General features: G+C 32.3%; 1 protein-coding gene and 1 pseudogene across 1 annotated transcript; one reads left to right on the top strand and one right to left on the bottom strand.

Moving 5' to 3' along the window:
* Nucleotides 1-793: 793 nt before the first annotated feature.
* LOC100781501 (rab escort protein 1) lies at nucleotides 794-5,667 on the top strand. The gene is made up of 9 exons (XM_003537635.5): nucleotides 794-1,646; nucleotides 2,263-2,385; nucleotides 2,504-2,603; nucleotides 2,942-2,980; nucleotides 3,101-3,347; nucleotides 3,433-3,508; nucleotides 4,318-4,510; nucleotides 4,810-4,890; nucleotides 5,155-5,667. Exons 1-9 carry the CDS (start codon nucleotides 952-954, stop codon nucleotides 5,254-5,256), a joined length of 1,656 nt encoding a protein of 551 aa, XP_003537683.1. The 5' UTR covers nucleotides 794-951; the 3' UTR covers nucleotides 5,257-5,667.
* Nucleotides 5,668-6,999: 1,332 nt separating this feature from the next.
* On the bottom strand, nucleotides 7,000-9,072 carry LOC102660025 (pentatricopeptide repeat-containing protein At4g18520, chloroplastic-like; annotated as a pseudogene).
* Nucleotides 9,073-11,341: the final 2,269 nt, after the last annotated feature.

Here is an 11,341-nt window from a genome sequence, read left to right as displayed (position 1 = left end):
TATCTGTAATTTGTAGAAATTAAAAGGATAAAATATCATTTTGGTTGTTGAAAGTTTTAAAGTGTCTTTAAACTAAGAAAATTCAAAATTGATTCTTAAACTTATCTGCTTACTCCTTAAATATTTGTTAATATTATTATTCAACTCATGCGAATTTTTGGTCATTTGGAACTAATATATTCACATATTACATTAAAAGTAAACTTTTTTCTTCTTCTTAATTTTCTTATTTTCCATGATTAATGTGACCGTACTATACATCTTTAAGAACGGGATGGATTAAAAAGATATTTAAAAAAATCAGAAATTAAAATAAAAAGATCTATTTAATCTCAAGATTCATATTTTTTATTATTTATAAATTAATGATTCTTTTAGTCTTTATTATTTATATTTTAATTATTTTTTAATTTTTATATTTAAAAATAATTTTTTAGTTATATTTTAATTCTCTCTTAATTTTAAAAAGATCTTTTCTAGTCTATATAATTTATATTGTAATAACCTTTTAGTTTTTATTAAAAAAATATATAAAAATAATTAGTTACAAATTAATTATAAATTATTAATTATTTTTTATTATAAATTATCTTGTAATAAATTAGTTACGAAATATTTGTAATCGATAATATTACTCATATTTTAATAATCATAACTAAAAAAAATTAAAATATAAGATACATGTACTAAAAATATTACTTATAAATAATAGAAATTAAAAAAAATTAAAATATAAATCAAAAACCAAAAAAAATCACCTTTAAATTACAGGAAAAAAATTAAAATGTAAAATATAAAACTTTAAAATTATAAATGATAAAACTATAGGATCAACTCCTAATTAAACCAAATAAAAATATTGTTCCTTAGCCTTAGGTAACCCAATCCAATACTAGGACAAACCTGCACGACACAGACGGCAACTAACCTGCACGCGCCGTCGTCGTCGCTATGACCCAACCCCAAGATCCCTTCTCTTACCCTCCCATTGACCCAGTCAACTTCGATCTCATCATCGTCGGCACCGCCCTATCGGAATCCGTCATCGCCGCTGCCGCCTCCGCCGTCGGCAAAACCATCCTCCACCTCGACCCCAACTCCTTCTACGGCAGCCACTTCGCTTCTCTCTCCCTCCACGACCTCACTTCCTACCTCTCTTCCCCGCACTCCCTCCCCTCCGCCGCCGCCACAACCACTGACTCCGACGACGTCGTTGTCATCGACTTCGTCCAACAACCCCTCTGCTCCGACGCAGAAATCGCGACCTACGATGAATCCGCGTTTCTCAGCGAAAATTCGCGAAAATTCAGCATCGATTTGGGAGGTCCAAAGGCGCTGTTCTGCGCGGACAAGACGATCGATCTGTTGATGAAATCAGGCGCGGCGCAGTATTTGGAGTTCAAAGGAATCGACGAGAGCTTCGTCTACGAAGCTAACGCGGGTTTGGCGAACGTGCCGGATTCTCGAGGATCGATTTTCAGAGACAAGAAGCTTTCACTGAAAGAGAAGAACCAATTGATGAGGTTCTTCAAGCTGGTTCAGCAGCACCTGGATGATACTCAGGAGGAGAAGATTCCCGAGGAGGATTTGGAGATTGCGTTTGTTAGTTTCTTGGAGAAGATGAAGTTGCCGCCTAAGATAAAATCGTATTCACCATTTCCATTTCCTAGTGAGAATTGATTTATTTTAAGTTTCCTTACTGCACAGCATAATCTTACTTCAGCATAGGGGATTTACTTAGGGTTTCATTTGCCCTGTCTGATTCTGAACACTTTCAAGTTATGTTGTAATCATTAATTTTGTTTTTTGTTAAAGATAATGTAAACATGTTTATGCCAAAATGAAAGGTCTTCATATTAGTAGAATGCTAGAATTTTATGTGTTGTGCTTTTAAAATCAAAATCAAATCACAAAACGGGGGAGGCTTACACACTGACAGAGTAATGTGAGAGTTTCACTTATACACTTTTGATATTTCCCCCCAGCAATTGGTGCAGTGATGTTTGATTAGTGTTTTGAAGTGCTTGATAGTGGCTTAGTTTGCTTGATTTGGATTTGGATGCTTAAACAGTCTGACGGGGCATTGTAGTTTTTTTTTTGAAGAAGTGAAGTTGATCATCTTCTTGTGTGATGAAGAGAACTGTTTCTTTCATATTTCATTGGCACTTTTTTGCATAATGTAAACTCAAACCATATATAATTGAAGCATAACCTGTTGACATGATTCAGTACACTAAGGTAATGCCTTTTTGTCTTCTCCAGGATTCTTTTGTATGCTATAGCCATGCTAGATTATGACCAAGACAATAACGAGGTTTGTATAGAGTTACTTAAAACAAAAGACGGAATCGATTCTTTAGCTCTATACAGCTCATCTGTCGGAAGGTATTTTCCTATTCTTATTGTTCCATGTATTACATTTGCCTTGATTTTTTATTTTTAATTTTTAATTTAAGGGATCCCGTTAATTTTCTTTACTAGATACTTATCTTGTTTTACTCAGGTTTCCCAATGCTCCTGGGGCTTTGCTTTATCCTATTTATGGTGAGGGAGAACTACCACAAGCCTTTTGTCGCCGTGCTGCTGTCAAAGGTTGCATTTATGTAAGTTTCAATGGATATATGATACTCTTAGGGAAATTTTCTAGTTTCCGTGCCTTCTTTAAAGCTGGCATATTTTTGTTTAAAAACTTTCAATGCCTTTCTATCAAAACAGAAAATAAGAACATTGTTTTATACATCAATTCTATATATTAAATGCTTATTGTTTGTATCTCTTTCTTCCAATTTTACACTGGTGCTTAATGCTTGGCATTTCCTTGATATTTTGTTGATAAACTAAATGACGTTAACTATTTTTCTGCTTATATGTTCTTCAAAATATTTTTGTTTATTTTGTTAACCATATATGCTTATTTACATCTTATACTTTTGTGATTCAGGTTCTAAGAATGTCGGTTGTTTCTCTGCTTATGGATAAGGTGCTGATATATATATATCTTTGATCTGTGTTTTCTAGTACTTTTTTTGTGAGAAGAGACGAGGTTGAAGTCAAGTGCAAAAGGAATTTCATCTTTGTCATTTTTAAACCAACATTCCAGGTTACGGGGTCTTATAAAGGTGTTAGATTAGCTTCAGGTCAGGATTTATATAGCCACCAACTAATCCTGGACCCATCCTTCATGATTCCATCACCATTGTCTTCGTCTCCAAGAGATTTTCCCAGTGAAAAGCTCCAAATGTTGGGTCAGAGAGATATTAAAGGAATGGTGGCTAGGGGAATATGCATCACAAGGAGCTCAATAAAGCCAGATGTATCAAATTGCTCGGTGGTGTATCCTCCTAGATGTAAGAGAGATTTAAACACTGCATTTGTAATTAGAGGCATATTAAAACATGGGAAAGAAATTAACTTTTTCTCTGTTCCCTCTAGCTTTGTATCCTGAACAGTTGACATCAATCAAAGCTCTTCAGATAGGATCAAATCTTGCTGTTTGTCCTGCAGGAACGTAAGTTTTTTACTAAATAAACATTGGAATGCTCATTTTTCCTTTAAATTTATTTTCTCTGCTTGTCTTGATCTTCCGTTTCTTTGTTCTATCACGTTGTGTAGTTTGAAACTAATTAAGCATAAAGTATTATGTAGTGGCTCAAACAGCATATTTAGCATAATATAATGCCTCTGATTTATATATTCACTCAAAATATTTTACATCCGTGAATGAGCCTCCAAAGCTCTGCTTAAACAAAGGAGGTAAACGCAATATTGCTGTGAAACTCTATAACAAAATTTCTGTTGTAATTTTTGAAAAATTCCTTTGCAAGCAACTTGCATTTTATTTTATCAAAAGGATGCATCCAAGACTTGAAAGAGGATAATGCATTTTGCAAAAAAAATAAAATGAAGGACCCAAGAAACTAGCAGCAGGCTTCTCATTTCTACTGGCTGGGTTTTCCGATTGTGCCTATTCTTCATATTGATGGAGCTTAGGAACATTAAAATATAAAGAAAAAGAGAATCATTTTATTTTGTTTTTGGTTGGGAGTGAGAAGTTACTATTGTATCTAAAAATATTTTTGTAATTTAATTGCTACCATTCAGAAATTTGTGTTTGGGATTTTGCCGCTAATTCGTAGGATTCTTTTCATTGTTATATGTCTTCTATATTGATTGCAGGCTTCAGGATAGTGACAATTACTCCCATGATTTACCTTTAGAGTTCTGTTTCATGTATATTCATATTCAACTCCTAGTTGTTAACATTTATATTTCCCCTATGTGAACTTAAACTGACCATATTTGCCTCTTCTTTCTCAGCTTTATTTTATACTTTTCCACTATGTGCAATGATGCCGATGAAGGAAAGAAGCTACTAAAAGCAGCCATGAATGCTCTTCTTACACTGCCTGTATCTGGAAACTCTGAAAGTATTCCAAGTGTTCAAAGTGATAGTGAAGATATAAAACCCATTGTGCTCTGGAGTGCATTTTATATTCAGAAATTAATTATGGTGTGTTTCTAATCCTGGACTTGTTCACAGATTTATTCCTTTCACTATGTTTATTTTTACCTGCATATTGCATGCGAACTTTTTTCCTTTACTTCATCACTCATGATTCCTCTCTATTTTTGGTTAAATATTTTTTAGATTAAGAAAGTATTAGGGCCCCTAAGGACTACATATCTTACATTTTTCAAAGAACACAACCACTGTTTTGTCATGATAAATGTGATTCAAAATTCAAACCTGTATAGCGTTGACATGGTCATCATTTTTTGACTATGGATATACTTTGATCTCCTTTTCAGTGTAAACTTGAATTTATCAGCTCCACTCCTACACCTGATGGAAATCTGAACTACGATGACCTTTTAGATGCCACCAGGAAGGTTTGTCTTTATTATTCTTCATTTTGAAATATAAATTTTCTCAGTATTTCTGTCTTCTTGTTACCGAAATAGCTAGAAACCTTATTTCTGGACTTATCATTTTTGTTAATGAAAAGTAAGGAAACAAACTGGGAAAATATTTGTGCACTTGTGTATTTGCTTTGGCAGGATGACTGTATAAAGAAGAAAAAAATTACAATCCTTGACTAATAATTATTAGCCCTGTAACTGATGATTACTAGTTTGGTGGTGGTACTATCGCAGCTATTTAATCAGATGTACCCCGATGAAGAATTCTTTCCAAAGTCAACATCACCTGAAGATCCAACAGATGAGGATGATAATGGGTTAACTCTGGATAGCTAAACAAGGCCAAACTGGCTGAGCATTTCATGTCAGAACTGCAGGAGAAAGGAAGTTGTGAAAGATATGTTTGCACCCGGAAGAGTCGAAGATGTGGGTTAAAATTGTTAATTATGGAGGTAAAACGTTACAGTTCCTAATTTATAGGTGAACAGAAGCGAAAAAAGGTCCTCAAGGCAGGGAAGTAGAAGTTACTGATTCTGATTTTTTTTGTCAAGCATACACATACGGATTTGGTGCTGTGTATCCACTTATGAGCGTTTGTTGGACAAAGTTGCGACTTGTTTTAAGATTGGCGAATAGTGGAAGTTTCACGGGGCCGAAGTACAACACTTAGTTCTTGTATCTTCTTCATCTGCGATTTGTATTTTGAAAACGATTTGATTGTATAATATTGTATGAATTTAGGACGTATTTGTTTGGATTTGTTGCAACATTAACAAACACATAAACATTGTTGGTTGTTCGAGCGCATTTAATTTTGGAAAAACTTGACTTCGTCTTAGTACAGAATGAATCAAAAGATAGGGGAAGGGGACAAGTAGTTCTACCGTCGGAAAAAGGTGTGGCCCGTTTAGAGCAAATAATATCATGGTTGTGCTTTCCAACCAAAAAAAAATACTCCCTCCCCTCACTTTAAACTTAATCATCATGATCAAGGAAAGTTAAGTCATTAAATATGTTTAAAAATAAAATAAATTTTTAATTATACTCTAACATAATTACACATCCAACTAATTTTATTAATAATTAAATAAATATTTAACCTAAATTATCATCTCATATTCTTTCTCTTTCATGTTATTATTAATATTCAACCTTCAATTTCAATATTTCTCTTCCCTAATAATAGTATAAAGGATAGAATTGGAAAATCATTATTAATAGATTAGTTGATAACTTATAAAAAGGACCAAATATTCCATTTTGACACTTTTTTTTTTCTCTCTTTCTAATAACACTATATCACCTATCTATTTAGTTTTTTTTTTTCTATCTTTCTTTCTAAAGGCCCAAGGGGTCAGAAAATAGCATGCAGCAGTGTCTGCATCTATATGGAAATAAAATTATGGTTATTGTACACATCTGATGTTGTATCTGTCCTTGTGGTGCTTGCTCAAGCTACAGATAAATACGACAATGGGTGGGTGGGTGAGTCATTACTCATTCCAATATAGTGGAAAATGAAGGTTTATGGTTAGTGTATCCCAGGGCATTTCTTCTCAGCTACTCAGTAAGTTGTATGGCCAGAATGCGTCGATCAATCAGACTTTACAGTAGTGCAAAACACTAGCCATACCAGCCGAAACGTATAAACATAGAAGGAAATATCAGAATTTTATTTTGTATTTTTTTGAAAATTGCACTCCAATAATGGCGAGTCATCATTAGTATAAAACACATGCCCATCTCGGTCTCTGATCCTCAGATCAACCAACTACTACCTGGATCTTTCTTCACATGAATCTTAGCCATTCTCTCCCTACATTTAAGAGCTTCTTCCCATTTTCCCTCTCCAATGTAAATGCCGGAAAGAAGAATATACCCAGCATGATCACTAGAATTCAATTCTATCATCTTCATTGCACATTTTTCTCCAATTTCTTTGTTATTATGATTCCTACAAGCACTTAGTAATGTTCTCCATGCTGATTCATTTCCATCTTTTTGCACTGTTTGGTAAGCTTCCTCTAGCCTTCCTGCCCGACCATAGGCATCAACTAAGCACGAATAATGCTCAGATTCTGGCTTAATCTTGTATTTGTTAAGAATCAATGTAAAGAAATGCATCGTATCTTCTACATAACCCGAATGGCTACAAGCTGATAGTACAGATAAGAAAGTTACATAATTGGGGGTCAAACCATTCTTCTCTAACTTACTGAATACTTCTATGGCTTGTGCTTTTCCATGTGAGCATATCCACAGATCATGGCATTATAAATTACTTCATTTGGCTCTACTTGTTCATCAAAAACTTTCTCTGACTCCTCCATTTTTTTTTGGACAGCTCTCTGACTCCTCCATGATTCCACATTTAGCGTACATAGCTATAATGGAACTTCCAACATACACATCATGGTTGTAACCAGACTTGATAGCAAAAACATGGAGCTGTTTACCCACATGTATAGCTGAAAGTTGTGAGCAAGCTGAAATAGACAGGGGAAGGCTATAACCCGTAAAAGTAATTCCATCAGCGAACATGTTTTTACATAGCTCTAAAGCTTTTGGTTCCATCCCATTTTGTCTATAATTTCCAATAATAGAACTCCAAGAACCATCATCTTTCCAATGTCAACAAAAGCTTTAAATGCATCACCAATTTGTCCACACTCAGAGTACATGTGGACTAATGCATTGCCAACAAAAGTATGATGACTTACACTTGATTTCACTACAAGTGAATGAATTTGCCTACCTGGTAAATCTGACTTATTCTCACAAAACTTTAAAACAGCAACCAAGGAGGCACCTTGAATTTGCAAAGAGGTTGTTCCATGAAGTTCTTGTAATAGTTTCATAGAGGAACCAGATCCCTGCGTCAACCGAGCATGAGCCAAGATCATTGAATTCCATGTTACAATATCTTTATCATCAATTCTTCTGAACAACTTTTCCACATCCACAAGTTCTCCAACACTGGCACAGAGAGTGAACAACACACTTGCTACAAAAAATGGCTTTGATGCCCATATTTTATCATTTGGCCATGCACTTGAACTCCTGTGTTCAAGTCCTCTAATTCAACACAGGCTTTCAAAGTATCCGGTCTCACCCTTTGTCTACACATGTCCTTGAAGAAATGCACAGCTTCCTCACCCTTTGTTCATGGAATAGCCTGAAATGATTAAACTCCAAACAAAATTATACTTCTCCTTCTTGGAGTCAAAGACTTTCCTGCAAGAACTGACATCCCCATGTTTGCCATACAAGTCAACCAGAGCATTGCCCACCACAACATCAACTTCAGCACCAAACTTAGATGCAAGCCCATGAATTTGCTTTAACTCTTTCAATGAAGAACAGCACTTGAGTAAGCTAACAAAGGTACAATCATCAGGTTTCAAGCCTTCCACTCCCCACATTTCAGAAAACAACCTATGAACCATGCTAAAGTCACCAACACGAGCAAACCCAGAAATCATAACATTCCATGCAACAAGGTCTCTCTCCAACAAGTCATGAAAGGCGCAACATGCATCCCCAAGATTACTACCACTGTTAAAGTACATATACACAATAGAGCTCCCAGAAAACTTGTTCCTCTCAAGCCCAGACCGAACCAGCAGGCCATGAATCTGCAAACCCACATTCCACAATGAAGGAGTGGCACAAGCTCGAAGCAGAACAGAGAAGGTGTACTCATTGGGTCTCTCATTCAATGCACAAATGTGATTAAACATCTCAAAGGCTTTTGGAAGTGACCCGGTTCGGAAATGCGAGGAAATTAAGGTTGTCCAGGTGAAAACGTTCCTCTGAGGCATTTGGTCGAACAGGAGGTGGGCATGGCGAAAGTGGCCAAATTTGGCGTACAGGCTCAAGAGGTTGTTGGTTAAGTGGGTTTGTGAAATGCATTGGGAGGCTATGAGCTTAGCGTGGATTTGGTTGCAGTGTCTCAGAGTTACGAGGTTTGAAGTCTTTGCCAGTGACAGCAAAAATGGTTCAATCACAGTACCGCACACTTTGCTTGCCACTTCTGGGTCAAACGCTGCGTGCCGCCGGATCATTCCAATTACACCGTCATCAAGTTTGAATGCGTGATTTGGTTGTGTACGCGTGTGTGTTTTAGTAATTTTTTTTGTTGAGCTTAATTATTTTTACCAACATAGTTAAGAACTCATATTAATTAGGTTAAATTCGTAGGTTTTTAAATTATTTTGATAATTTTTAATTAGATTTCTGATTTTTAATTAAATATTTGAACTTATATTTATTTGTAGTTAAGTCCTTTAATCTAATCTAATTGTCATAATGGAAAATTCATGTATGAAAAAATTACTATTAAAAAACATTATGATTCTTTCGCATTAAAGTGAGATTCATGTACATTAAAAAAATACTCCCATTCAAAAAAAAAAAATCTCTTCGAAGTTGTGTCTCTAAATTAGAGTCTTCTTGTTTCTGAAATTATTTTATTATTACTTATAAAATGAGAAGATATTTGAAATACTATTTTTTTAATCATTGAAATACTATCATTGTTCCTATTAAAATGGAGATATTTTGAAGATATTTATAGAAAAAAATAATAAATCATTAAGACACTTGTTTTTATATATCATTAATCAAGAGTTATTTTTTAATTTATAAATTTTGATAATTTGAAAAAAAATAATAACTTTTAACTAATGATATATAAAAAAATATGATTTTAACATAGTTAAGTAAATGAAATGAATGTATTAGTGGTTTATTATCTTTATCAATAAAAAATCCTGATTTCAATTCCTAAGTAATAAATATTCAATATGACATGCTTATTTTTTTATGAGTAATGGCATGCTTATTGAATAAGAATAAGTGAATTTGCAACATTTTTTTAGTGAAATAGTAAAATGAATAAACATTCCCAACCAAATACTACATGACAACGTCAAAGATATCATGATATTATTAATAATATTTAATAGATATTCACTTAGAAGATTTCATCAAGAAGATTTAAACTATTGATAGAAAAAAAAAAAGAAAGTTTGTGTTGAATTTTAGAGCTGATAAACACATAATCAAAGCACCACCGTGACCGGCCAATTAATAAAATGAATTATTACATATTACTCATAAATTATTGTTTTTGCTTTTAGTTTGATCACTGCTTGATGGCTTATCAATGAGATTTGTTCTTAAAAAAACATGTTACTCTTGAAGGTTAAATTATAATTTATGTCTCTTTTTAATTTCTGATTCGTTGTTTTGATCTTTGTTTTTTGGTTTTCCATTTTTTTAAATCCATATTTTTCGTTAAATATTCAATTTTTCATAAGTTATTTTTTATTTTAATTAATTTTTTATGTTACGTTAAATTAACATGGTAGGTCTTGAGTTTAATTGGTCAAAAATAAAAGAAATAAAACATATAAAAATTAAAGATGAGACCAAAGGTATGCTTTTTTTAAAAAAAATTAGATAGACCAAAATCACATAAAAAATAGATTAAAATTATAAATTTAAAATTAAAAGACAAATAAAATTATAATTTAGTTTAAATTAAAATATTCAATTATGTTGCCTATAATTATATAATATTTTATCTTTTAAAGTGAATAAAAATAAAATAAATAATTTTAATATATTAATAAAATAAAAAATAATAATTTACATTTCAACACTTTAACAATTGTTATATATATATATATATATATTAGCAAATTTTCTATATAATAATTTTTTTACTGTTCGGTGAAAAAAAAATATTATATTAACGATGACTCAGAAAAGTAATTAATGCAAATAAATATTTCAACCACGAATGTGCAACTATACAAGTAAGCGGAAAGATATGTCTCAATTCTGACATGAAACTAAATTGATTCTTTTTTATTTTTTATTTTATTTTCAAAGGAACTGAATTGATTCTTATTTATGTATTAGTAGTTGTTCAGGTAACTGATGTGATTTTATAACATGCCTTAATCAATTAATTAGTCTTTCTTGTATTTTTTTTTTACTCTAGTTAATGGCTTTTATTAGACTCATTTATTTGATATAACTATTGAACTTATTAGTATTCTTTTAGGTTACATTTATTTTTAATATAATCTAAATAAAAAAAATGTGACAGTGATATATAGTATGTAAAAAAAAATGTATAACAATATGTTTTTATAAATGCAAGTTGTCATATAAGATAAATGTTTAATTCTAATTTTGGTTTCCTTAATTTTAATTATTTTTAAATTTTTAAATAAATTAGGTCTTTTTACTTTCAAAAGATAATATTGATCTCACAGTTAAATTTTTCTATTTTTTTACTGCTTAAATTTTTAAATTTAAAACTCTCACATTATTATTATTATTATATGTATAAAATAATATTTTTTATTTATTAATTCTAGGTGAGATTTGATGTTTTAGTTAGTAAGTT

The sequence above is a fragment of the Glycine max genome, chromosome 11, assembly GCF_000004515.6.
Source record: "Glycine max cultivar Williams 82 chromosome 11, Glycine_max_v4.0, whole genome shotgun sequence".
In the NCBI taxonomy this organism is placed as follows: Eukaryota; Viridiplantae; Streptophyta; class Magnoliopsida; order Fabales; family Fabaceae; genus Glycine; species Glycine max.
This window is presented reverse-complemented; position numbering and strand designations above follow the sequence as displayed.

Excerpts from the sequence above, each read along its gene's own strand:
- LOC100781501 (XM_003537635.5), top strand. The coding sequence starts at position 952 with ATGACCCAACCCCAAGATCCCTTCTCTTACCCTCCCATTGACCCAGTC. Across the intron at positions 2,604-2,941 it reads CTGTCAAAGGTTGCATTTAT|GTTCTAAGAATGTCGGTTGT; the intron begins GTAAGTTTCAAT and ends TTTGTGATTCAG. Across the intron at positions 4,891-5,154 it reads TTTTAGATGCCACCAGGAAG|CTATTTAATCAGATGTACCC; the intron begins GTTTGTCTTTAT and ends GTACTATCGCAG.